At 52.0% G+C, this 23,488-nt stretch overlaps 1 protein-coding gene across 2 annotated transcripts in view; it reads right to left on the bottom strand.

Annotated features, from left to right (window-relative positions):
- AXIN1 (axin 1) overlaps nucleotides 1-23,488 on the bottom strand; it is a 73,254-nt gene that overhangs the window by 4,492 nt on the left and 45,274 nt on the right. For both annotated transcript variants that reach the window (XM_029049253.2, XM_029049252.1), the window contains exons 4-7: nucleotides 12,511-12,651; nucleotides 8,860-8,956; nucleotides 4,665-4,802; nucleotides 1,735-2,300 (exon numbers count right to left, since the gene is read on the bottom strand). In XM_029049253.2, coding sequence (XP_028905086.1) covers nucleotides 1,735-2,300; nucleotides 4,665-4,802; nucleotides 8,860-8,956; nucleotides 12,511-12,651 — 942 coding nt within the window. The remainder of the gene's footprint in view (nucleotides 1-1,734; nucleotides 2,301-4,664; nucleotides 4,803-8,859; nucleotides 8,957-12,510; nucleotides 12,652-23,488) is intronic.

The raw sequence follows: 23,488 nt of genomic DNA, 5'->3' as shown, positions 1-23,488 counted from the left end.
GAGACGTCACCCCGGCTCTCCACCGGTATGGGACATTAAGAACTCCCAGAGAGGTCATCCCCCTGAGCCCCCTGGCCTGGGATGGAAGCCCTGAGAGCTATCACCTCCTGCTCTTCCCAGTCCCCAGCCTCCCCCGCCCACCAACCCTGGCCTGGAAGACCAGGAGCTCCCAGAGACCAGGGGGGAGCACCTGACATTCAATCTGGCCCCCGTGCTGCCCTCTCCGCTCAAGGGGAGCTCTGTGGAGGGGTCTAAGGTTTGGGCCGATGGTGTGTGACCCCTGGATCACTGGTGAGTTCCGGGAGAGCACTAGGGGGCCTTAGGGGAACCAGCCCTGGGGACCCGGGGCTGCGACCAGCCGTGTTGGGGGGCAGAGCTGCCTGCCTTTACAAGCCTCCCTGAGGACAAGTTCCTTCGTGTTCGGCAGAACCAGCTCTGGCTGCAGGGGGTCGGGAGGGCGGGATGGAGATGGGACACAGGGGCCGGGGGGAGAAGCGGAGATAGGGGAGGGGGCAGAGAAGGAAGCCAGGATCAGGAGGGCTGGGAAGGAGATGGGGTCGGGGCAGGGGAACACGGTGGAGACAGGAGAGAGGGATAGAGAGGGATAGGGTCTCGGCGTGGTGACGGACGGTGGGCGGCGCAGAGATGGGAAGGATCGGGGCTAAAGGGGGAGATGACAGGGCCAGGGGACGGGGTGCAGAGTTGAAAGGCGTAGAGATGAGAGACAGGAGCAGGGGCTGGAGGGGGAATATAATATTGATAATAATAATTCTGGTATTTGTTGAGCGCTTACAATGTGCGAGGGACCGCATTAAGCACTGGGGTGGATACAGCAGTCTGAGAGGCAGCATGGCCTAATGGCTAGAGCATGGGCCTGGGAGTCAGGAGGTCATGGGTTCTAATCCCAGTTCCACCTCTTGTCTGCCGTACAACCTTAGGCAAGTCACCTAACTTCTCTGTGTCCAACCCGATTATCTTGTATTTAACCCAGTGCTTAGAACAGTGCCTGCCATATAGTAAATGCTTAACAAATACCATAATTATAATTATACAAGCAAATTGGGTTGGACACAATCCCTGTCCTATGTGGGACTCAGTCTCAAAACTCATTTAATAGATGAGGTAACTGAGGCCCAGAGAAGTGAATTGACTTGCCCAATGTCACACACACAGCAACGTGGCTTTGTGGCAAGAGCACAGGCTTGGGAGTCAGAGGTCATGGATTCTAATCCCAACTCTGCCACCTACCAGCTGTGTGACTCGGGGCAGGTAACTTGACTTCTCTGGGCCTCAGTTACCTCATCTAGAAAATGGGGATTAGGCCTGTAAGCCCCACATGGGACAACCTGATTACCTTGTCTCTCTCCCAGTGCTTAGAACAGTGCTTGGCACACAGGAAGAACTTAACAAATACCAGTATTAAAAGCGCTTAGCACAGTGCTCTGCACAAAGTAAGAGCTCAATAAATACAATTGGATGAAGTGGCGGAGCCGGAATTGGAACCCATTACCTTCTGACTTCTGGGCCCATGCTCTATCCACTACACCGCGCTGGGGGAGAGAGTTGGGAGACGGGGCATAGATTGGAAAGAGGAATGGGGCCCAGCGGGGTGGAGAAGGACAGTGCGGAGATGGGAAGCAGGAGCAGGGGCTGAGAGGGGAAAAGGGGGATGGGGCTGGGGGATGGAGGGGCAAGACAGGAACAGGGCAAACTCTCCCCACCAGGGGCACCGACCTGTAGCCCAGCAGCCCGTCCCCGGGCCCGGGGCCCCCCGGGCAGCCCCCGCCCTCGGCGCAGTTGCGAGCCTTGCCGGCGTAGACGTGGGAGTCAGCATTCCAGCCGAAGCCGCCCTGGACCCTCTGGGCGGCCTCGGCCTCGACCTGCTCCTTCGGCTTCAGGGGGCCATGGTGGTGCACGTGGTGGTACACATGCTTGTGGTGGTACGCGCCGGCGGCCTCCGGCTTCGGGCCCGCCTTGCCGCTCGGCTTGCCGTGTCCGGGCGGGCCGGAGCCCGTGGTCCCAGGGCACTTGGAGGTGTGGGCGGCGTCGGGGGAGCGGGGCTTGGGGGAGTGTCGGCCGGGCCCCGGGGACTGGCAGCCCGGCGTCTTCATGACCCGCTGCACGTGCTCGTCGAGGATGCTCTCCGGGTTCTCCTCGTGCACGTCGCGGACCTGCGCCCCGACGCCGCCCGCTTCCGCCGACCGCACCGGGGGGAAGTGGGGTGCCGCCGGGCCCGGGGGCAGCTTGTGGCCGACACCCTGGGGGCCCAGAGACAAGGGAGTGTCCCTGCCTTCTTCTTCCTGCCGGGAGGACAAGAGCAGAGACGTGGAGTCCGTCAGGCCTCCGCCCCTCCCAGGCCGCTGCTCGGGGACCCCGGGGTGGGATTGGCGGGCAGGTCCCTCCCGCAGGTCCTCTACCCCCAGATCCCCCGGCCCACCTCTCCTCCCTCCTCCGTCCCCTCCCTCCTCTTCCGCCCGCCGGAGCTGCCCAGATTGGCCCTCTCCGTTCTTGGGTCTGGGCGGGTGGGGGCTAACCGCCCCCTCTAGTGACCACAAGCACGGCCACAGGGGAGAAGAGCTCCCGGGCACAGGGCTTCGCAAACCCAGGCGTCCCCAGTTCCCCATCTCTCTGGCCCGTCCCCGCCCGGTCTTTCGCTTGGCAGTGGCGAGGGCTGGGTGGCCGAGCCCCAGAGCGGCCGGGGTGGGCCGCTCTTGAGCTGCCTTCGGAGGGCGGCCTCCCTGGAACTCCCACTCCCGAGTCATCCCGCCGCAGAGAGGGCAGCTGGCCGCCTGGGCGGGTGGTGGGGGCGTCAACCGGGCCACGGCGGGCGGTCCCGGAGGGCCGATCCGGCCCGGGGACGCCAGCTCAGCCCTAAGCCCTCCTCGCCTGCTCGGAAGGGAATTCCCAGCCGGGGACGGAGGCATTTCCCAGCAGTCTGGAGCCTGGAATTCCTTCTGGGGGCCGTGCCACCAACCGGAGGAGGCGGAAGGGGTTTCAAAGGTCCTGCTCCTCCCTGAGGCGTGGGTTGGTCCTGAGACTGCCAGGCCCTGGGGCCACTGTCCCCAACTCTAGACGGTGAGCTCTCTGTGGGCGGGGAATGTCACTGTTTATTGTTGTACTGTACTTTCCTAAGCATTTAGTAGAGTGCTCTGCACACAGTAATGCTTAATAAACACAATTGAATGAATGAACCTGCCCTTCCCACCCAGGGAATAATAATAATAATAACAGAAGCAGCATGGCGCCGCGGCTAGAGCCTGCGCCTGGGAGTCCAGAGGTCATGGATTCTAATCCCGGCTCCGCCACTTGGCTGCTGTGTGACCTTGGGTAAGTCACTTCACTTCTCTGGGCCCCAGTTACCTCATCTGGAAAACAGGGATTGAGACCGCGAGCCCCACCACGGGACAGGGACCGTGTCCAACACGATCTACTGGTACCCACCCCAGCGCTTAGTACAGTGCCTGGCACGTAGTAAGTGCTTAACAAATACCATCATTATCATTATTATTACTGTCACCGCTACTCCAGCCACCATCCCTGCAGCTACTACTAGTGGAAAGAGGTTGGGCTTGGGAGTCAGAGGAAGTGGGTTCTAAATCCGGCAACTCCACCTGTCTGCTCTGTGACCTTGGGCAAGCCACTTCACTTCTCTGTGCCTCAGTTTCTTCATCCGTAAAAGGGGGATTCAAACTGTGAGCCCCACGCGGGACAACCTGATGACCCTGTATCTGCCCCAGCGCTTAGAACGGTGCTCTGCACATAGTAAGCGCTTAACAAATACCAACATTATTATTATTATTGCTCGGCACTTAGTAAGTGCTTAACAAATGCCAGGATTATTTTACTTCTATCACCACCACTGCTGTTATTACCACCACCGCTGCTCCTATTTCTATTTCTGGGGGACCCCTTCAGCCAAGGGTTGGTCAGGACTAGCTTTTGGAGGCAGGGAGGACAGAGGTGGCAGGTGAATTGGAAAATATGCCTCTCTTCCCCTTTCTTCCTGGACTCCAGGTTTCAATGTTTCACCATAAATGTGGGGGCAAAGAGGCGGTGGGAGCTTTACAGGGCGGGGTGGGGAAGTGCTGAGGATTGGGAAGGGGCGGCTTCGTAGAGTGATCGGGCCAGGGAGTGGCACTTTTGGGTTTTTTCATCCCTCATGGTCAACTCTCAGATCTGGTCAGAGGGCCGGGCTGAGTGAGGGTGGGTGTCCGACTCAAGACAGCCATGGGGACCACTGCCCGTGATGCCTTCTGGAGTGGGCGCCTGTGCCCGCTGCCACGTGGACCTGGCACTCGGAAGGTGCGTTCCATGCCCTCAGATCTGTGCCCTTTGGGCATTTAGTATTGGCCTCACCCTCGACCCTACAGCACCCACGTAGACATTGATCAATTTATGTTATAAATACTTCTATTAATGGCTGCCTCCACTCTCTAGACCGTAAGCTCCTTGTGGGCGGGGAACGTGACTACTGGCTCTGTTGTACTGCACTCTCCCAAATGATCAGTCCAGTGCTCTGTGCTTAATACACTGCACTGATGGACCGAGAGATCGAGTGATCTCCTGACTGGGAGGCTGCAACTGGCCTGCAGCCTCACCCGCACAGGCGCCAGGCTCTAGGATCTGGGCTCCGGTCCCCGCTGGACAGGGCAGGGCTGACTCACCGCGCGGACCCTCTTCAGGCGCTCCTCCAGCTTCTCCTCTGCTTCCCGAGTCCGCTGGACTTCCTCCAGACGGTTGATGAGCATGGCGGCAAACTTCTGGGGTTCCACGTGGATATCCTTTGGCAACTGGTATTTGCGCTGCAGGCAGAGAAGGTGGACCCAGGCAGGTGAGCAGACGGCGGTGGACAGAGGCAGCCCACCAGGGGCTTCGAGAGGCATCCAGGAGAGAACGAGCACCTTGCTACCTTGCCGGACTGAGGTAGGTCACCCAGTGGAAAACAGTTTATTAACCGCATACTATAATAATAATTGTGGTATGTTAAGTGGTTATGTGCCAAGCACTGTCCTAAGCACTAGGGTACATACAGGATAATGGGGTTGTGCTAAGCACTGGGGAAAAGCTAGGCTAATCAGAGTGGACACAGTTCCACATGGGATGCACAATCTTAGATGGGGGAGAGTAGGTACCTTATCTCCATTTTCTGGATGGAGAAATTTGGGCCCGGAGAGGTCAAGTGACTTATCTGAGGTCACACGGCAGGCCCGTGGCAGAGCTGGGATGAGAACCCAGGTCTCCTGAACCCCAGCCCTGTGCTCTTTCAATCAATCGGTTGTATTTATGGAGCATCTACTGTGAGCCGAGCACTGATCTAAGCATTTGGGAAGGTATTAAAGAGTAAGGAGACACAATTACTGCCTGCTAGGAGGTAAGGCTAGAGAGGGAGACTGACTCTCAAATAAATTAAAAATAGCAGGAGTAATAGAGAATCAAGAGTACAAACAGAGGTTGATATGGTATCTGTAAAGGACCTACTGTGTGCCAGGCACTCTCCTCAGCGCTGGGGTAGAGACAACATAATCAGGTTGGACACAGTTCATGTCCCATATGGAGCTCGCAGCTTTAATCCCCATTTTGCAGATAAGGGAACCGAGGCACAGAGAATAATAATTATGGTATTTGTTAAGTACTATGTGCCAAGCACTGTTCTAAGCACTGGGGCAGATACAAGGTCATCAGGTTGTCCCACGTGGGGCTCACAAGTATTAATCCCCATTTTACAGATGAGGGAACTGAGGCACAGAGAGGTTAAGTGGCCTGCCCAAGGTCACAAAGCAGATACATACTTCACTTCTTCCCAGAGAAGTGAAGTATCTTGCCCAAAGTCACCCAGAAGGTACATGGTGGAGCCAGGCTCAGAACCCAAGTCCTCTGTCTCCCAGGCCCATGAGCTTCCCGCTAGGCCATGCCGCTTCTCAAGTGTAATGACCTCGTGCTCTGTCCTTCTCTCCCTCCTTGCTCCCAAGCCTTCGCTCCCCTCTGCCCCCAAACCAACTCCTGCCTCTCTATACCCACCCATGGACCAGGTCGCTCATCTCCGGGGAGAGATTACTCGGGGGTGGGGGAGCCTTGGAGGCTACCACCTGCAGAACGGTGGGGCTCTCTCCTCCCGGCACCCTGACCGTTCTCATCGGAGCCGGGAAGCTGCCGCCCGGCTCTGAACTCAAGGGATGATCTTGGGGTTGGTCCCGACGCGTTTGACTATAGCGATAGGCCACAACTCACGGCTACTGTCCAACAAGCAAGTAGCATTTCCAGGAAAAATCCCGGAGCTGACAGGGAGAGGAGGGTAGGAGGGAGCCCCAGGCAGCCTCTCCAACCACCCCTACCCCAGGAGAAGAATTTAGAGATGGGAGAAGGGGCCAACCAGTTCCCTCTGCCCAACGATCAAAGCTCCGGGACACCTCTCCAATCGCAAGAAACACTGCTGAATTGTGCAGGCAAAGGGAAATGTGGAAAAAAAACAGGTGAAGGAAAAAGAAGGAAGAGGAAAACAAGGGCCAGGCAGAGAGGAGGGGCCTGTCTCGTTTGGGAAGGGGCGGAAAGTGTCCTTCTTACTGGACATACTGGGGCGTGGCAGACCAGAGAAGACAGGGACCATCTCTAACCACTGCCAAACACCGAAGTCACCCGTGCTGCTCAATGCCGGGCTGTGGGAGCCGGGAGAGGCCTGAGGCTTGCCGAATCTTATCCATGAACCTATTTCTTCTCTCCGGGAATTATTATATTATTATTATTATAATAATGGTATTTGTTAAGCGGTTTCCATGTGCCAGGCACTGTACTAAGCGCTGGGATGGATACAAGCAAATCCGGTTGGACACAGTCACTGTCCCACATGGAACTCACAGACTCAATCCCCACTTTATAGATGAGGTAACTGAGGCCAGGGGAAGTGAAGTGACTTCCTCAAGGTTACAAAGCAGACAATTGGCTTAGAACCCATGACCTTCTGACTCCCAGGTCCTAGCCATTACACCATGCTGCTTACAGTGGGTCAGTCTCCACGGCCAGAAGGAAAACTGCCTGAAGGCATGGATCAGGACTATTCCTTCCATGGGACTCTGCCCAGCGCAAAGTACAGTTCTAGGCACATGAGAGTCACTCCAGAAATACCACTGATGACAGATGCTTCCACAAAATGTCAGGAAAGGCGACCCGTCTCCAAGCTCCTTGTGGGCAGGGACAGTGTCTACCGACTCTATTTTACTGGATTCTCCCAAGCGGTTTGTCCAGTGCTCCGCACCCAGGTAGTGCTCACTAAATACCACCGATGGATAGATGGATTGAATCCAGTATGATTCTGAGAAGGAACGGCAAATGAAGTACGCTAGTTCCCGTATCCATCAACTCTTGCATTTTCTTCTCCCAAGTGCTTAGACCGGTGCTCTGCTTGTGGGCAGACTGTGCCTGTTATATTGTTACACCGTCCTCTCCCAAGTGCTTAGTACAGTGCCCTACACACAGTAAGCATTCGATAAATACAACTGACTGACACACAGAAAGTGCTCACTAAAAACCACTGATCGATTGATCGATCGGCTACAAGATTTAGTCTTATAAAACAGGTAGAGATGGTCCTGACCTTGGATTCCATGTGGTGGGAATTGACCAGGTGGATTCCACCTGTGCTCTTTCAATAGCTTTGGAAACATCTCCCGCCCACGCCCCCGTCCGCCCCCCTCAGCTCCCTTTGAAAGGGCTGGCGACTCCATACCATTTTAGCAGCAACCTCCATGCTGCTGAAAGGTTCTGTTCGCAGCCCTTCCCCTTGTGCCATTCCCAGGATTTGTCAATCTTTTTGGTAACACCTATCCTCCCTTAAGGGCAGGGGCTGGAGCTTTTCCTTTACTGGACCCTCCCAGGGGTTGAGTTCAGTGAGCTGCACACAGTAGGAGCTCAATATATACTACTGGCCAGGATGATGATGACGATGACTGAGAAGGTACTGTATGCTGGGCCACTGTACTGAGCATTTACTGGGTGCGGGACAGCGAGCTGAACATCTACTGTGTGCAGGGTACCTGAGTGCCTCCTATGTGCAGGGCACCAATGGGTGTGTTGTGTCCAGGGCACTATACTGGGTGCCTACTGTATGCAGAGCACCATAATGAGGGCCTCCTGGGTGCAGGGCACTGTACTGAGCACTGATTGGGTGTGGGGCATAGTTCGGGGTGCCTCCTAAGTGCCGACCACTTTAAGAGAAGCAACGGGGCCTGGTGGAAAGAGCTTGGGTCTGGGAGTCAAAGGACTTGGGTTCCAATCCTGGCTCTGCCAGTCGCCTGCTTGTATGACCTAGGGCAAGTCACTTCACTTCTCTGTGCCTCAGTGATGTCATTTGTAAAATGGGGATTGAGACTGTGAACCCTATGTGGAACAGGGACTACATTCAACCCAATTTGCTTGTACCCAGCGCCTGGCACATAGTAAGCGCTTAACTAATACCATAATTATTATTAATTATAGTTCTCTGTACCTCAGTTTTCTCATCTGTAAATTTGGGATTAAATGCAACTCGCTCCTACCTAGACTGCGAGTCCTCTGAGGGACAGAGACTGTGTCCAAACCGATAACCTTGTATGGGCTTGGCATACGATAAGGGCTCTCCCTCCTACTTAGATTGTGAGCCCCATGCAGGACAGGGACTCTGTCCAACCTAATTAATCGGTACCTACCCTAGCGCTTAGAACAGCATCTGACGCACAGTGAGCGCTGAACCCCCAAGTACCATCCTCATTATTAGTCGTCCCTTGGGAGCACTTAAAAACCGGAGACTCAGTCTCTGGCCTCAAGAAGCTCCCGGCTGAAGGGAAGCTGGAAGGCTGAGTGGGGGAAGCGGCGGGGGCGGCTACTTACAGGGATGTGAGGTAGGGGCACCCGCCCGTTCGCTTTGGCGCTCTCCTGCATCTCTCTGCGATATTGCTTTCGGATCCGGTAGGGCGGAATCCCGTCTCTGTTGGGAGAAACAAACAGCGAGCCTGCTTACCTGAGCTCAGAATGAAAGTCGTACGGTGTGAGCTGCTGCCATGGCCGGGGTGGAGATCCGGAATGGTGTGTTTTGTTGCTCCGGCCTCCCTCCTCTGGCAGGGAGGGCCATGCACACGTCTGTAAGCGGGGCCTGGTGGATAGAGTCGGGAGGATCTGGGTTCTGATCCCGGTTCTACCACTTGTCTGCTGTGTGACCTTGGACAGGTCACCTCACTTCTCTGGGCCTCTGTTACCTCATCTTTAAAATGGGGATTAAAGGTGTGAGCCTTACGTGGGACAGGGACTGTGATCAGCCTAACTTGTATCTAACCCCGTGCTTAGAACAGTGCTTGGCACAGAGTAAGCATTTAAAGTACATTTATTATTATTATTATCATTTTCCTGTTAAATGCCCAGGGGCCTCCACCCAAGCTGAGCATAATGCCAAGCAGCTGGGTCTAGAGGAAGGAGCCTTGGCCTGGGACCGAGAGGACCTGGGTTTTCATCCCAGCTCCGCCACTGGTCTGCTGTGTAGACCTTGGGCAAGTCATTTCACTTTGTTGTGCCTGGGAAATTTAAAAATAATTAATAATTATGGTATTTGTTAAGTACTTACTATGTGCCATGTACTATTCTAAGTGCTGAGGTAGATACAAGGTAATCAGGTTGTCCCATGTGGGGCTCACAGTCTTAATCCCCATTTTACAGAGGAGGAAACTGAAGCACAGAAAAGTAAACTTAAAGTTAAGGTCACACAGCAGACAAGTGGCGGAGCTGGGATTAGAACGCATGACCTTCTGACTCCCAGGCTCGTGCTCTACCCACTACGTCACTGTATTCTCCCAAGTGTAGTACAGTCCCAAGTAGTACAGTGCTCTACACACAATAGGTGCTCAAAAAATACCACTGACTGGTGGACTGATTGAGTGATTAGTAGCAGTAGTTGTAAAGTGCCGTGTGCATGTTTGGGTGAGAATGAGACTGGGCAGTTGAAAATCTTTGTAGCTCAGTGAAAGGTATTTGTGTTAAGTGATTACTATGTTCCAGGCACTGTAATAAATGCTGGGGTAGAGAGAAGAAAACCAGACTGAACGCAGTCCATGTCCCACATGGAGCTGACAGTCTTCATCCCCATTTTACAGATGAGGAAACTGAAGCCGGAGAAGTGAAGTGACTTGCCCAGAGTCACACAGCAGACAAGTGGTGGGGCTGGGATGAGAACCCAGGGCCTCTGACTCCCAGATCTGTGCCCTGCCCACGAGGCCTCGCTGTCTCCTAAGGCTTGGCCAAACCTACAAGTCGTTCAGGATGGTCAGCTCTCCCCTTCTCACTTAAGCTCAGTGGCAATCCGGTCAGGGCACTTTTGACAGTCCAGGTTTCACATTATGCCTGCCTGTTGCTGTTTTTTGGGTTGTTTTTTTTTTGGGTTGGCTTTTTTTTTTTTTTTTAAGAAACTGACAGCCGAAAGGAGTTTCTTTTGCAAATCTTTTCTGTACTTTGCTGGATGACAGAATGAGGAATGCAATGCAAGCTTACAGAGCCCCAGCGGGGCTACCCAGGCCTGCTCCCATCCTTTGAGAGGTGGCACCCAGGAATCCTGCAATGGGGATTAGTCTCCCCCATTACAGTAGGAGCTCGTGGTGGGCAGGGAATACGACACTTCTCTGTATGGTACTTCCCAAGTGTCTAATACACTGAGGGCCCTGCGTCCAGAGGACACTCAATAAATAGCATTACTACTACTGTAACAACAGTAGATGAATCCTTCGAAAGACGTTAAAAGAACTTGTCGGAAAAAACATCATAAGGGTCCTCTGGAAAGAGACTGTGAGGTGGGTTTGTTTAGAAATGGGTCCTCTAGACTGTATGCTCGTTATCGGCAGGGAATGTGTTGCTCATTCTGTTGCATTATTCTCTCCCAAGCTCTTAGTACAGTGCTCTGCGCACAGTAAGCGCTCAATAAATACAACTGAATGAACGAATGCATGCAGTGTACCAAGTGCTCGGAAAAGCGCGACAATCCAGCGCCACGTTCCCTGCCTACAGGGAGCTCCCATTCTGCAGGACTTTGTGGGATGCCAGTTAGAGTTATAATAACTGTGATATTTGTGAAGTGTTCACTGTTTTAAGTGCTGGGGAAGATACAGAATCATCAGATCAGACATAGTCGCTATCCCACCGGGGGCTCACAGTCTATGTCATCCCTGCCTCCTTTTCTCAGCCACTGAGGCATTGGGGCCCCTCTCTCTCAGCCCAGCTGGACCCCCATGGTCCTACCTGGTTTCCAGGGCCATTAAGCACACAGACTCTCAGGTCTGGAAAACCGTGAGAGCGCCAGGGTGGACCCCACCGTCCACACAATACTCTCAGGGGCTGGGGTGGTGGTGTACTAGACGGGAAGCTCTTGGATGGCAGGGATCGTGTCTATCGCCTCTATTGCACCGGGCGCTCCCAAACGCTTAGTCCAGTGCTCAGGACCCAGGAAGTGCTTGATAAATACCACTGGCCTTTGGCTGAGCCCACCAGTGGGTGGTGAGTGCCCTCCAGGGGCAAGCACTCTCCCAAGCACTTAGTACGGTGCTCTGCACACACTAAGCACTCAGTGAATATGACTGACTGATTCTCTGTCATCCACATGAGATGGCAATCTTCAAGATTCCTGTTGGGGCTATCCGACCAGCAAAATGCGAGGGAAACCCTCCAAAATGTGCACTGAACCCAATGCCGGAGGTCTGAGAGGGTGAAGATAATAATATTTATAATAATAATTATATTTGTTAAGCGGTTACTATGTGCCAGGCACTATACTAAGCACTGGGGTAGATACTAGTTAATCAGGTTGGACCCTGTCCCTGCTCCACATGGGGCTCTTGTCTTAGTCCCCATTTACAGATGAGGTAAATGATGCTCAGCACTGAAGTGACTTGCCCAGGTCACACAGCAAACATGTGTGGCGGAGCGAGGATTACAACTCAGGTCCTTCTGACTCCCAAGCCCGGAGCTCTATCCACTAGGCCACCCCGAGTCAACACATCCCCATGGTTCTTGTTCTATCAAAGTGGCAGGCCGGAGGCTGGCTCCAAGGGAATGGCCTGGGCTGACAGTGCCATAGCTATGGATTACAAGGGCAAGACCAACAAGCAATCCCTGCGCAGGCAGCCCCTGACACTGGCATCTGGATTTCTTTCCTACCATTTCCCTGAGCGCTGAGGTGGCTACCTGAGAATCGTGTCGGACACGGTCCCACCCAGAGCTCACCAGCTCACAGAGAGGGAGGGTAGGTCTCTTGTCCCCAGTTTTTTTTGTCTTGTCTTGTTTCTGACCCATGGTGACTCCCTGGACACATCTCTCCCAGAATGTCCCACCTCCACCTGCAATCTTTCTGGTACTAGTCCCAGAGTTTTCTTGATAAAAACATGGAAGTGGTTTACCATTGCTTCCTTCCACATACCAAACAGAGGGTCGCACCCGAGGGTGGCTTCCCACAACAGCTTTTCCCCCACCTAAGACTACGCCCCAACCGGAGGTCGGAGGACTCACACGCTGCTGTCTGTGAGGGACATCGTGTCGGCATCACTGGACATGCTCTGCTGCTCGCTGTCGTTGGCGCTGGTGGCGGGCGCGAGGGCGTACCCTGTGTTCACATAGTAGGGGTTCACTGGCTCTCTCCAGGACCCGGGCCTGCAAAACACAGAGATACCCCAGAATCAGTCCTCTGATCTCCTCCTTCAGACGGCTTACAGACCCTGCTGGGTCTTGTCCGAGGGTCTACGGCTTCTGGGGTGAGGCTCGAAGGGTTCAAGCTGGCTTCTTTGATTGGAAACGGGGGTGAGGGAGAGAGTTCTGACAAGGTAAAATGCACTGATCATTCATTCATATTTACTGAGAGCTCATTGTGTGTAGAGCACTGTACTAAGCGCTTGGGAGATTACGATACAACAATAGACAGAGAAGCAGCGTGGCTCAGTGGAAAGAGCACGGGCTTTGGAGTCAGGGCTCATGAGTTCGAATCCCAGCTCTGCCACTTGTCGGCTGTGTGACTGTGGGCAAGTCACTTAACTTCTCTGTGCCTCAGTTCCCTCATCTGTAAAATGGGGATTAAGGCTGTGAGCCCCACGTGGGACAACCTGATTCCCCTATATCTACCCCAGCGCTTAGAACAGTGCTCGGCACATAGTAAGCACTTAACAAATACCAACATTATTATTATTATTACGTTCCCTGCCCACAACGAGCTGACAGTCTAGATGAGGGGGGAGCCAGACCTGAATACAAATAAATAAAATTACAGATGTTGGTATTTGTTGGTATTTGTTAAGCGCTTACTATGTGCCGAGCACTGTTCTAAGCGCTGGGGTAGACATAGGGGAATCAGGTTGTCCCACGTGGGGCTCACAGTCTTAATCCCCATTTTACAGATGAGGGAACTGAGGCACAGAGAAGTTAAGTGACTTGCCCACAGCCACACAGCCGACAAGTGGCAGAGCTGGGATTCGAACTCATGAGCCCTAACTCCAAAGCCCGTGCTCTTTCCACTGAGCCACGCTGCTTCTCCTACAGATACGTACTTAAGTGCTGTGGGGATGGAAGGGGGGAAGAGCAGAGGGAACAAGTCAGAGCAACGCAGAAGGGAGTGGGAGATTAAGAAAGGTGATAATGATGATGATGATTATGATGATAATGCTTACTGTATTTGTGAAGTGCCTGGCACATAATAAAGCAGTTACAAGATAATCAGGCCAACAGAGTCCCTATCCCATGTAGGGCTCACATTCTAAGCAGAAGGAGTGGGTTTAAATCCTCATTTTACAGAGCAGGGATCTGAGGCCCAGAGAAGTGAAGAGACTTGCCCAGGGTCACACAGGAGGCAAGTGGCGGAGTCGGGATTAGAAGCCAGGTCCTCTGATTCCCAGGCCCAGGCTTCTTCCACCAGGGCCAGCTGGAGATGGATCCAAACAGTATATTTTTAAAGTGGCACAGGATCCAGGTGCCATACAAATGTGCAACAAAAATAAGGTATTTCATTCAATTTTTCAAAATATGTACCTATGCAAGTATTTGATTTTCAATAGTTGGGCTCAGGGATTGGAGAGATTGTTATCTATGCCATATTGATCTGCCCATAAGGGTGCAAAATTTAAATGGGCTTTAATCACTCAAGTCAATTTCGGGCAAAATATTTCCAGGGCCGAGGAGGCCAGGAGGAGAGATACTAAAACCAACATAGTCTCTTGAAGGGACAGCTAGAATGACAAAATGTCAACCCTTAAAACTCGATGACTCTAATAATAACAGTATTTGCTAAGTCCTTACTATGTGCTTCCTATGCGCTAAGCACTGGGGTCGATACCGGCTGACGAGATGCCCCATGTGGGGCTCGCCGTTGATTTTATCCCCGCTTTACGGAAGGGGAAACTGAGGCCCAGAGAGGTGAAGCGACTTGCCAAGGTCACGCAGTAGGAATGGGGCTGAAACCCGGGTGTCGTGACTCTGGTCTGGTGGTCTTTCTTGCTCAGCTCTGCTAAGCGTGCTGGCGGAAGAGCTTTCTGGTGGGGTGGCTTCCCTTGCTTTGCTGGGGCAATGGGGAGGAGTGGCGAGCTCAGCTGTTTGAGCCAGACCCTGGAACTTGCCCATCCCAGTTCCTGTCAGAGGCCACTTTTCATCCCCATGCTCAAAATGAAAGCCGGCCCCTATGGCCAGAAAAGAAGAGATATGACCCCCTTCTCCCCGGTCCTCCAACATCCAAGGTTGGGGTGGGGGGAGGCTGGCCCTAAACCTGGCTTCCTGAGCCCACCAGTCTGTGCCCCGAGGGACCTGGAGCATCTCAGTTTGTTCGCCATCCCAGGGCGGGGGTCTGGTTTGACTGGGACCATTTGGCTCGGATGCAGGGTCGTACAATGAGCTGTAGGCTCCCCGTTGCTTTAACTCACGTCCATTCTGCTTCTAGCACTGCGGGCTGCCCGAGAGACCGAGAAATCCTGACCCGGGAGGACGGCCGGACTCCCCCTCCGGGCAGACGGTAGCCTTTGTGGGCGGGGAATGTATCTTGGGCCTCTGTTGAACCTTCCCAAGGGTTTAGGATGGTGCCTTGCCACCAGTGGGCGCTCAATAAATACAATTACCGTAATGCCTGTGAATGACCCCAAGGGGGTCAGGGACTGGGTCCAACTTGGTTATCTTGCACCTACCCCAATGCTTAGTACAGAGCTTGGCACACAGTAAGTGCTTAACAAATACCACAATCATATTATTATCATCTTTTAGACTGTGAGCCTCAGGTGGGACCGGGTCTATGTCCAACCTGGTTATCTTTTATCAATCCCATTGCTTTTCATAGTGCTTAACAAATACATTATCATCATCAATGATAATAATAACACAACCACACAACGTGTGACCGCCACATAGCTCACTCAATGGCGTTTACTGAGAGCACTGTACTAAGCACTTAGGAGAGGTCAGTTAGAATCAATCCATCAAAGCATTGCTTGAGTGTCTACAGTGTGCAGAACACTGTACTAAGTGCTTGGGAGTGTGTGATAAAGTTAGAATCGATCTATCAATAGTATTGATTGGGTACCCACTGTGTGCAAAGCACTGCCCTGTGCAATTAGAGATTAAAACAGAGGTAGAAGACACATCCCTGCCCTCAAAGAGCTCCTAGTCCGATGGGGCTAAAAGTGATGATAATAATAATAATAATAATATTTAAGTCAATCGTATTTACTGAGTGCTTACTGTGTGCACAGCATTGTACTAAGCGCTTGGGAGTACAATATAAGAGTCATATTCCCTGCCCACAATGAGCTCACAGACAGAGGAGACTGCTTACTATGTGCCAAGCACTGTACTAAGTGCTGGGGAATATCTAAGACTATTAGGCCCCACCTGAGGCTCTCAGTCTAAGAACAAGGGAGATCTGGTCCTGGATCCCCACTGGAAGTGCAGAGCAGCAAAGTGACTTGCCCAAGGTCACAGAGCAGGCAAGTGGCGGAGCCGGGATTAGCACCCAGGTCCTCCGCCTCCCAGGCCCAAGCTCTTTCCCAAGAAAGTGCATACAGCATGGGCCTCAGAGTCAGAATGTTAGGGGTTCTAATTCCAGCTCTGCCACTTGCCTGCTCCGTCACCTTGGGCAAGTCACTTCACTTCTCTGGGTCTCAGTTACCTCATCTATAAAATGGGGATTGAGATTATGAGCCCCACGTGGGACAGGAACTGCGTCCAACCCGATTTGCTTGTATCCACTGTGGCACTTAGTACAGTGCCTGGTACATAATGAGCACTTAACAAATACCGCAATTATTATTATAATTATTTCCTTCCACGAGGCTGGCCAAAAGAGTTCTGGATTCCCGTGTGTGATACGTAGTTGAGTGGGCCTCCCACCTCTCACCCGCCCCGTCACAGCCCCTGCCCCGCCCAGGGGCACAGAGGACAAGGACAGGAGGGGGAATGCCAAGAAAGGACAGGGAGTTTTCCTAAGACAAACAAACAAGTGGGAGAAAGCAAACTTTTCATTACCAGACCCAAAATGGGTGGCAGAAGGAAGGGAGGGAGGAAGGAGAAGGGGACAGAGGGAATGGAAGCTGGATCAAATGATAATAATAATAATAATGATGGCATTTGTTAAGCGCTTACTATGTGCCAAGCACTGTTCTAAGTGCTGGGGGAGTTACAAGGGAATCAGGTTGTCCCACCTGGGGCTCAGAGTCTTAATCCTCATTTTACAGATATGGTAACAGGCACAGAGAGTGAAGTGACTTGCCCAAAGTCACACAGCTGGCAAGTGGCGGAGCCGGGATTAGAACCCATGACCTCTGACTCCCAAGCCCGGGCTCTTTTCACTATGCCACACTGCTTCTCATGTTGATGATGGCGGTGACGAAGATGACAATCATTACAACAAGGCTAACTGTGGTGTTTATGGTCAGTGGGGCGGGAAGTTGGGGGACTCGATAGAGACGAGCCGCGCCGGCTCAGGAAACCACACTTTGCCAGCAACTGAATGATCGGTCGGTCAATCGATCGGTCGGTTGATGGGCCAATAAGGTGCCGGGCAGCCCACGAGGACTCGGTAAAGCATGCTGCCGGGTGACGGCATTCCGGGGAGCCCTCCTCCCCTTCCATCCAGGAGTGTCCCCCCTCCCGCAGGGGCCAACTGCCAGCAGAGAGGGTCTCCCAGCTTCCTGCCGGGTGTGGGGAGGACTGGTGGGGGGCTGGAGTCAGGAGCCAGGCCCCTGGTGGACACCAGCCAGGAGAGGCTATCCGACACCCGCCTCACCCTCTCACGGCAAGGAGGAAGGCCATTTGTCTGGGATGACACCTCCCGGTCAGTCCCTCCATCCCTTCAGGCTGGGATTCAGACGACCTGTGTTCTAACCCCGGCTCTTGTCTGCTGGGTGACCTCGGGCAAGTCACTTCACTTCCCTGGTCCTCGGTTCTCTCATCTGCAAAATCAATTGCGGGCTCAGTGGAAAGAGCACGGGCTTTGGAGTCAGAGGTCATGAGTTCAAATCCCAGCTCTGCCACTTGTCAGCTGTGTGACTGTGGACAAGTCACCTAACTTCTCTGTGCCTCAGTTACCTCATCTGTAAAATGGGGATTAAGACTGTGAGCCCCATGTGGGACTACCTGATTCCCCTGTGTCTACCCCAGCGCTTAGAACAGTGCTCTGCACATAGTAAGCACTTAACAAATACCAACATTATTATTATTACTTAGACTGTAAGCCCCATGCCTTGTTTCTACCCTAGTGCTCAGAACAAGGCTTGGCATATAGTAAAATCGTTTAACAGTTACCACAATTATTACTATTATTATTACTGTGTGCCCAGCACCGAGCTACCGGTGACTCGCTGGGGAAGCAGTATGGTCTAGTGGAAAAACCACAGGCCAGGGAGTCAGGAGTACTGGGTTCTAATCTTGCCTGTGCTACTTGCCAGCTGTGTGGCCTTGGGCAAGGCACTTGGCTTCTCTGTAAAAAAGGGGTATGATACGTGTTCTCCCTCCCCCTTAGATTGGGAGCCCGGACCCCCCAAGACTGTGAGCTCATTGTGGGTAGGGAATGTGTCTGTTTCTGTTTATGGTTATAGTTTACTCTCCCAAGCGCTTAGTACAGTGCTTAGCACATAGAAAGTGCTCAATAAATACAACTGAATGAATTAACTATCATCTTGCATCAAACTCGGTGCTTAGTCCAGTGCTTGACATATAGTAGGCACTTCACGAATACCCCAATTATTATTACTACGACGATGAGGATTATTTTTTGGTCTTTCTCCCATCTCATCATGTATTATCCTGTCATTTAGCAGGTGAGGCCCGATTCCTTGTCCAATTTAAAAATAGGCTGCTTTGCGGGTGAATGAAACATCTGGAAATATTGGTTCCTCTTTATGCCCATTTCTTCTATTAAATGGGACAGCTTACAGGTCCTGTACATTTCCTAAAATAGACTTGGACTTGTTTACTTTCCGTTGTGTGCGGCTCACTCTTCCTACTTCAAAATAAACTCCTTCCTTGCCTGGGGGAGAACTATAAGAAGGAAGCAAACAAAATCTGTTTCTTCTTACATCGAACAAGCAGATAGATTTTTCCCTTTTTTCTCTTCCGCCATCAGGCTGAAAATCACGACTGACAGCACGGTCACAGATGATGACCCTCTGCCCCGCTCCCCTGTGTCCTTCCTTCTTTTCCCTGCCACTCCGTCCAGAATGGAGTTTCAAGTCCTCAGTTGAACTGCCTGGCTGAATTCTGTCATATCCCTCACTTCCTCATTTTTTTTTCACTATCCTGGGATTCAGAGGACCTGGGTTCTAATCCGGCCTCAGCCGCCTGCTGCCTGTGTGACCTGGGCAAGTTGCTTCAGTTCAACATGCCTCTGTTTCCTCATCTGTAAAATGGGGGCTTGATACCTGTTCTCCCTCCTACTTACAATGGGAACCCCAAATGGGGCAGGGACTGTGTCCGACTTGACAGATGGTCATAATCTGTCCCGGCGCTTAGTACAAAGCACTGTACACAGTAAGCATTCACTTAAGTCCCATTGATGGATTAACTGTCATTCTCCTGGGTTCAGGGCAATGCCCAGCTCCAGAAGTTGGGGATATATTTATTTGACATAATAATATAAGCTCCTTGCAGGCAGAGAACCCATTTTATGCTTCTGGATTATTTCCCAATCAATCAAACCTATTTATTGAGCACTTACTATATGCAGTGCACTGTGCTAAGCGCTTGGGAGAGTGCAACAGAATAATATAACAGACACATTCCCTATCCATATGAGTTTACAGTCTAGAGGGGAGACAGACATTAATAGAAATAAAAGTTACAGATATGTATATAAGTGCTGTGGGGCTGGGAGGGGGGATGAATAAAGGGAGCAAGTTCAGGGAGACTCAGAAGGGAGTGGGAGAAGAGGAAAGGAATAATAAAATAATGTCGGTATTTGTTAAGCGCTTACTACGTGCAGAGCACTGTTCTAAGCGCTGGGGGAAATAGAGGGGAATGAGGTCGTCCCACGTGAGGCTCACAGTCTTCATCCCCATTTTACAGATGAGGGAACTGAGGCTCAGAGAAGTGAAGTGACTCGCCCACAGTCACCCAGCCGACAGGTGGTGGAGCCGGGATTCGAACCCATGACCTCCGACTCCCAAGCCCGGGCTCTTTCCACCGAGCCACACTGCTTCCCGAGACTCAGAAGGGAGTGGGAGAAGAGGAAAGGAAGGCCTAGTCAGGGAAGGCCTCTGGGAGGAGATGGGCCTTCAATAAGGCTTTGAAGGGGAGAGTCATCGGAGGAGGGAGGGTGTTCCAGGCCAGGCCAGAGCAGGACCCCCCTCCATCCCCTAACTGTAGAAGTTCCTCAAAAGTCAGTTCTTGGTCCCCTTCTATTCTCCATCTACACTCACTCCCTTAGTGAACTCATTCACTCCCATGGCTTCAACTATCATCTCTGTGCAGATGACACCCAAATCTATATCTCCTACCCTGTTCTCTCCCCTTCCCTCCAGGCTCGTATCTTCAGGACATCTCCACCTGGATATCTCCCCGCCACCTAAAACTCAATATGTCCAAGACTGAGCTCCTTATCTTCTCTCCCAAACCCTGTCTTCTAACTTTCCCATCACTGTGTACGGCACTACCATCCTCCATCTCACAAGCCTGCAACTTTGGTGTCATCCTTGACTCCACTCTCTCATTCACCCACACATCCAACCCGTCACCAAAACCTGCCGGTCTCACCTTCACAACATCGCCAAGATCTGCCCTTTCCTCTCCATCAAAACTGCTACCTTGCTGGTACAACCTCTCATCATATCCCGATTGGATTACTGCATCAGCCGCCTTTCTCATCTCCCATCCTCCTGTCTCTCCTAGCTTCAGTCTAAACTTCACTCCGTTACCCCGTTTATCTTTCTACAAAAGCACTCTGAGCATGTCACCTCCCTCCTCAAAAACCTCCAGTGGTTGCCTATCAACCTTTGCATGAAACAAAAACTCCTCGCTATTGGCTTCAAAGCTCTCCATCACCTTGCCCCCTCCTACCTTACCTCCCTTCTCTCCTTCTCCATCCCAGCCCTCACACTCCGCTCCTCTGCCGCTACCCTCCTTACTGTTCCTTGTTCTCGCCTGTCCCGCCGTCGACCCTGGCCCTCCTCCTACTCCTGGCCTGGCATGCCCTCCCTCCTCACATCTGCCAAACTAGTTCTCTTCCCCACTTCAAAGCCTCAATTTCCTCCTCTAAGTAGGAGGGAGAACGGGAAAACTGAGGCCCAGAGAAGTGAAGGGACTTGTCCAGGGTCACACAGCAAGCAGTTGGCAGAGCAAGGACTCAAACCCAGGTCTTTTGACTGTCAGGCCTGGGCTCTTTCCACTAGCCTATGCTGCTACTCCTCTTGCACGCTCTCCCCAGCGCTCAGCGCAGTGCTCGGCACCCACCAGGCACTCCATCAGTACTGCCAGTTGATTTTTCTTTCCGCTAGAATTTCCCGCCACTCTGGAACCCTGGGTCTGCGCTTTATTCTCTCGGCCCAAAAGTCTACAGTGTCCTCTCATCTGGAAGATGTTACTGGAAGGGAAACTAGAAATCGCAGTGAATCCATGCTACCCCAGAGGGTCGCTCTGAGTCACGTATTCTGCTCCCAAAGACGTGGCTCTGATTAAGACAGTATGTGGGCCAGTTGGAGAGGCGAGCTGGGAGGAGAAATGGGCCCTTGTGCAGCAAAGATCACGACAGTGGTTCCAAGGGGAAGGCTGCTTTTGAACTCTCCTGGCTCTGGCGAGGCAGAGACTCTGCCGGGCCCTTTGACAGGCTGCAAATTCAAATTTCACTGGGCCATTTTGCCTCAGGATTCTGGGTGGCAAGGAAGGAGGGAGACCTGTGTTCTGGGTGGAACTCAGCCCCTGGCCCGCTGAGCAGTCAGGGACAAGTCACCACTCAGAGCCTCAATTTCCTCCTCCAGAAAATGGGGTTAAGATCCCTGCTTGCTCCACCTCCTGGGCTTGGAGCCCCTGGCGTAGCTGGGACTGGGTCCGATCCTGTCCGATCGGACTACCTGGGCCTCCTCCAAAGATTAGCCTGGTTCTTGGGCACCTCGGGAGCACCTGAGGGATGGGATTCTTCCTCTGTTCATCCTCTACGTCTCTAGGGTCTACTGTACTCTCCCAAGCGTTTAGTATATGGTAAGAGCTCAATAAATACCACTGATAGACTGATTGATAGCAATTAGGTGGACAGCCGGGATGAAAACCAGCAGCATACTGCAAACGCTAGCCAGGACTGAGATGGCAATGTGCTGAGAAGCAGCATGACCTAGTGGATAGAGTCCGGGCCTGGGAGTTAGAAGGACCCGGATTTTAATCCCACCTTTGCTACCTGTCTGCTGTTGTGTGACCTTGGGCTAGTCACTTCACTTCTCTGGGCCTCATCTGTCAAATGGGAAATAAGACTGTGAGCCCCAAGTGGGAGGTGGGTTGTGCAAACCTGATCAGCCTACATCTACTCCAGTGCTTGGTACAGTGCCTGGCACATAGTAAGCGCTTAGCAAGTACCATAAAAAAAAATAAGTAAACTTGATGGATGACCGCTTCAGGCCCAATACACAGAGCAACTCTGAAAATAGGGGTGGCCTGGTGGTCCCAGTGTTCTTGGAGAAAATTTCTCCTAGGCAGATTTTATATGGTACCACCTCTTCTATAACCTAGTACTCATTCATTAATTCAATCGTATCTACTGAGCGCTTACTATGTGCAGAGCATTGTACTAAGCACTTGCTTCGGCGCTAATACATGGGCATAGTTTTCATTCCTTCTTCCTCCTCTCTGTAAATCAGTTTAGTGTTTGCCTGTCGGTCCACCAGTGATAGTATTTGTTAAGCTAGACTGTGAGCTCGCTGTGGGAAGGGAATGTCACTGTATATTGTTGTATGGTACTTTCCTAAGTGCTTAGTACAGTGCTCTGCACACAGTAAGCACTCAATAAATACGACTGAATGAAGCAAGCTAATCAGGATGGACAGGCCCTGTACCCGACCTGGGCTCTTAAGTGGAAGAGAGAAGAGGTAGTGAATCCCTGATTTACAGATGGGGAAACCAAGGCCCAGAAAAGTGAAGTGAGTTGTCAGAGATTGCTCAGCAGGCAGAGCTGGGATTAGAACCTAGGACTTCTGAATCCTAGGCCAGGGCTCTGTCCATTAAGTCACACTGCTTCCCAAGGGCAGGGATCGTACATTCTTTATATCATGTCATATGGGGATTAAGGCTGTGATTAAGACTCCTTACCATCGGCTTCAAACCAATCACCTTATCCTCCTCCTACCTTACCTGATTTCCTAGACAACCCAGTCCACACACTTGACTACTTTAACACCAACTTACTATACCTCCTTTTTGTGAGCAACCAATCAATCATTGGTATTTACAGAGCACTTCCTGCATGCGTAGCACTGTACTAAACGCTTAGGGGAATCCACTACAATACAGCTGGCAGATACGATCCTTACCCACAAGAAGCTGAGAGTCTAAAGGAGGAGACAGACATTATAAAAGGGAACATGACTTTTGCTTTTGTTATACTTTCCCTGCGGCTTGGTTTCATAGTTGAATGTGTCAGTTTACTGTTGCATTGTCCTCTTCCAAATGTTTAGTGCAGTGCTCTGCACACAGTAAGTACTCAATAAATATGAAGGAATGAACAGTAGTTTCGGACCCATCAGATACTAAATACCACTATTTACTGCTATTATGGCTACAACATTTTGTAAATATTTTTCTGTCTCCCTGCCAGTGTAAGCACCTTGTGGGTAGGGAACATGCCTTGAGCTGCTGCTGTTCTTTCCCAAACACTAGGTACAATGTATTACTCCCAGTGGGTGCTCAGTATATACCACGGTTACTCTTTCTACGACTTTTTGTAAATATTTTTATGTCTATTTCCCTCCAAATATAAGCTCCTTGTGGGCAGGGAATGTGTCTGTGCTTCTGTCGTATCTTGGCGAGATGCACAGTTCAGTATGTT

The sequence above is a fragment of the Ornithorhynchus anatinus genome, chromosome 21 (genome assembly GCF_004115215.2).
Source record: "Ornithorhynchus anatinus isolate Pmale09 chromosome 21, mOrnAna1.pri.v4, whole genome shotgun sequence".
In the NCBI taxonomy this organism is placed as follows: Eukaryota; Metazoa; Chordata; class Mammalia; order Monotremata; family Ornithorhynchidae; genus Ornithorhynchus; species Ornithorhynchus anatinus.
Note: the sequence above shows the minus strand (reverse complement) of the source record. Positions and strands in the feature narration are given on the sequence as shown.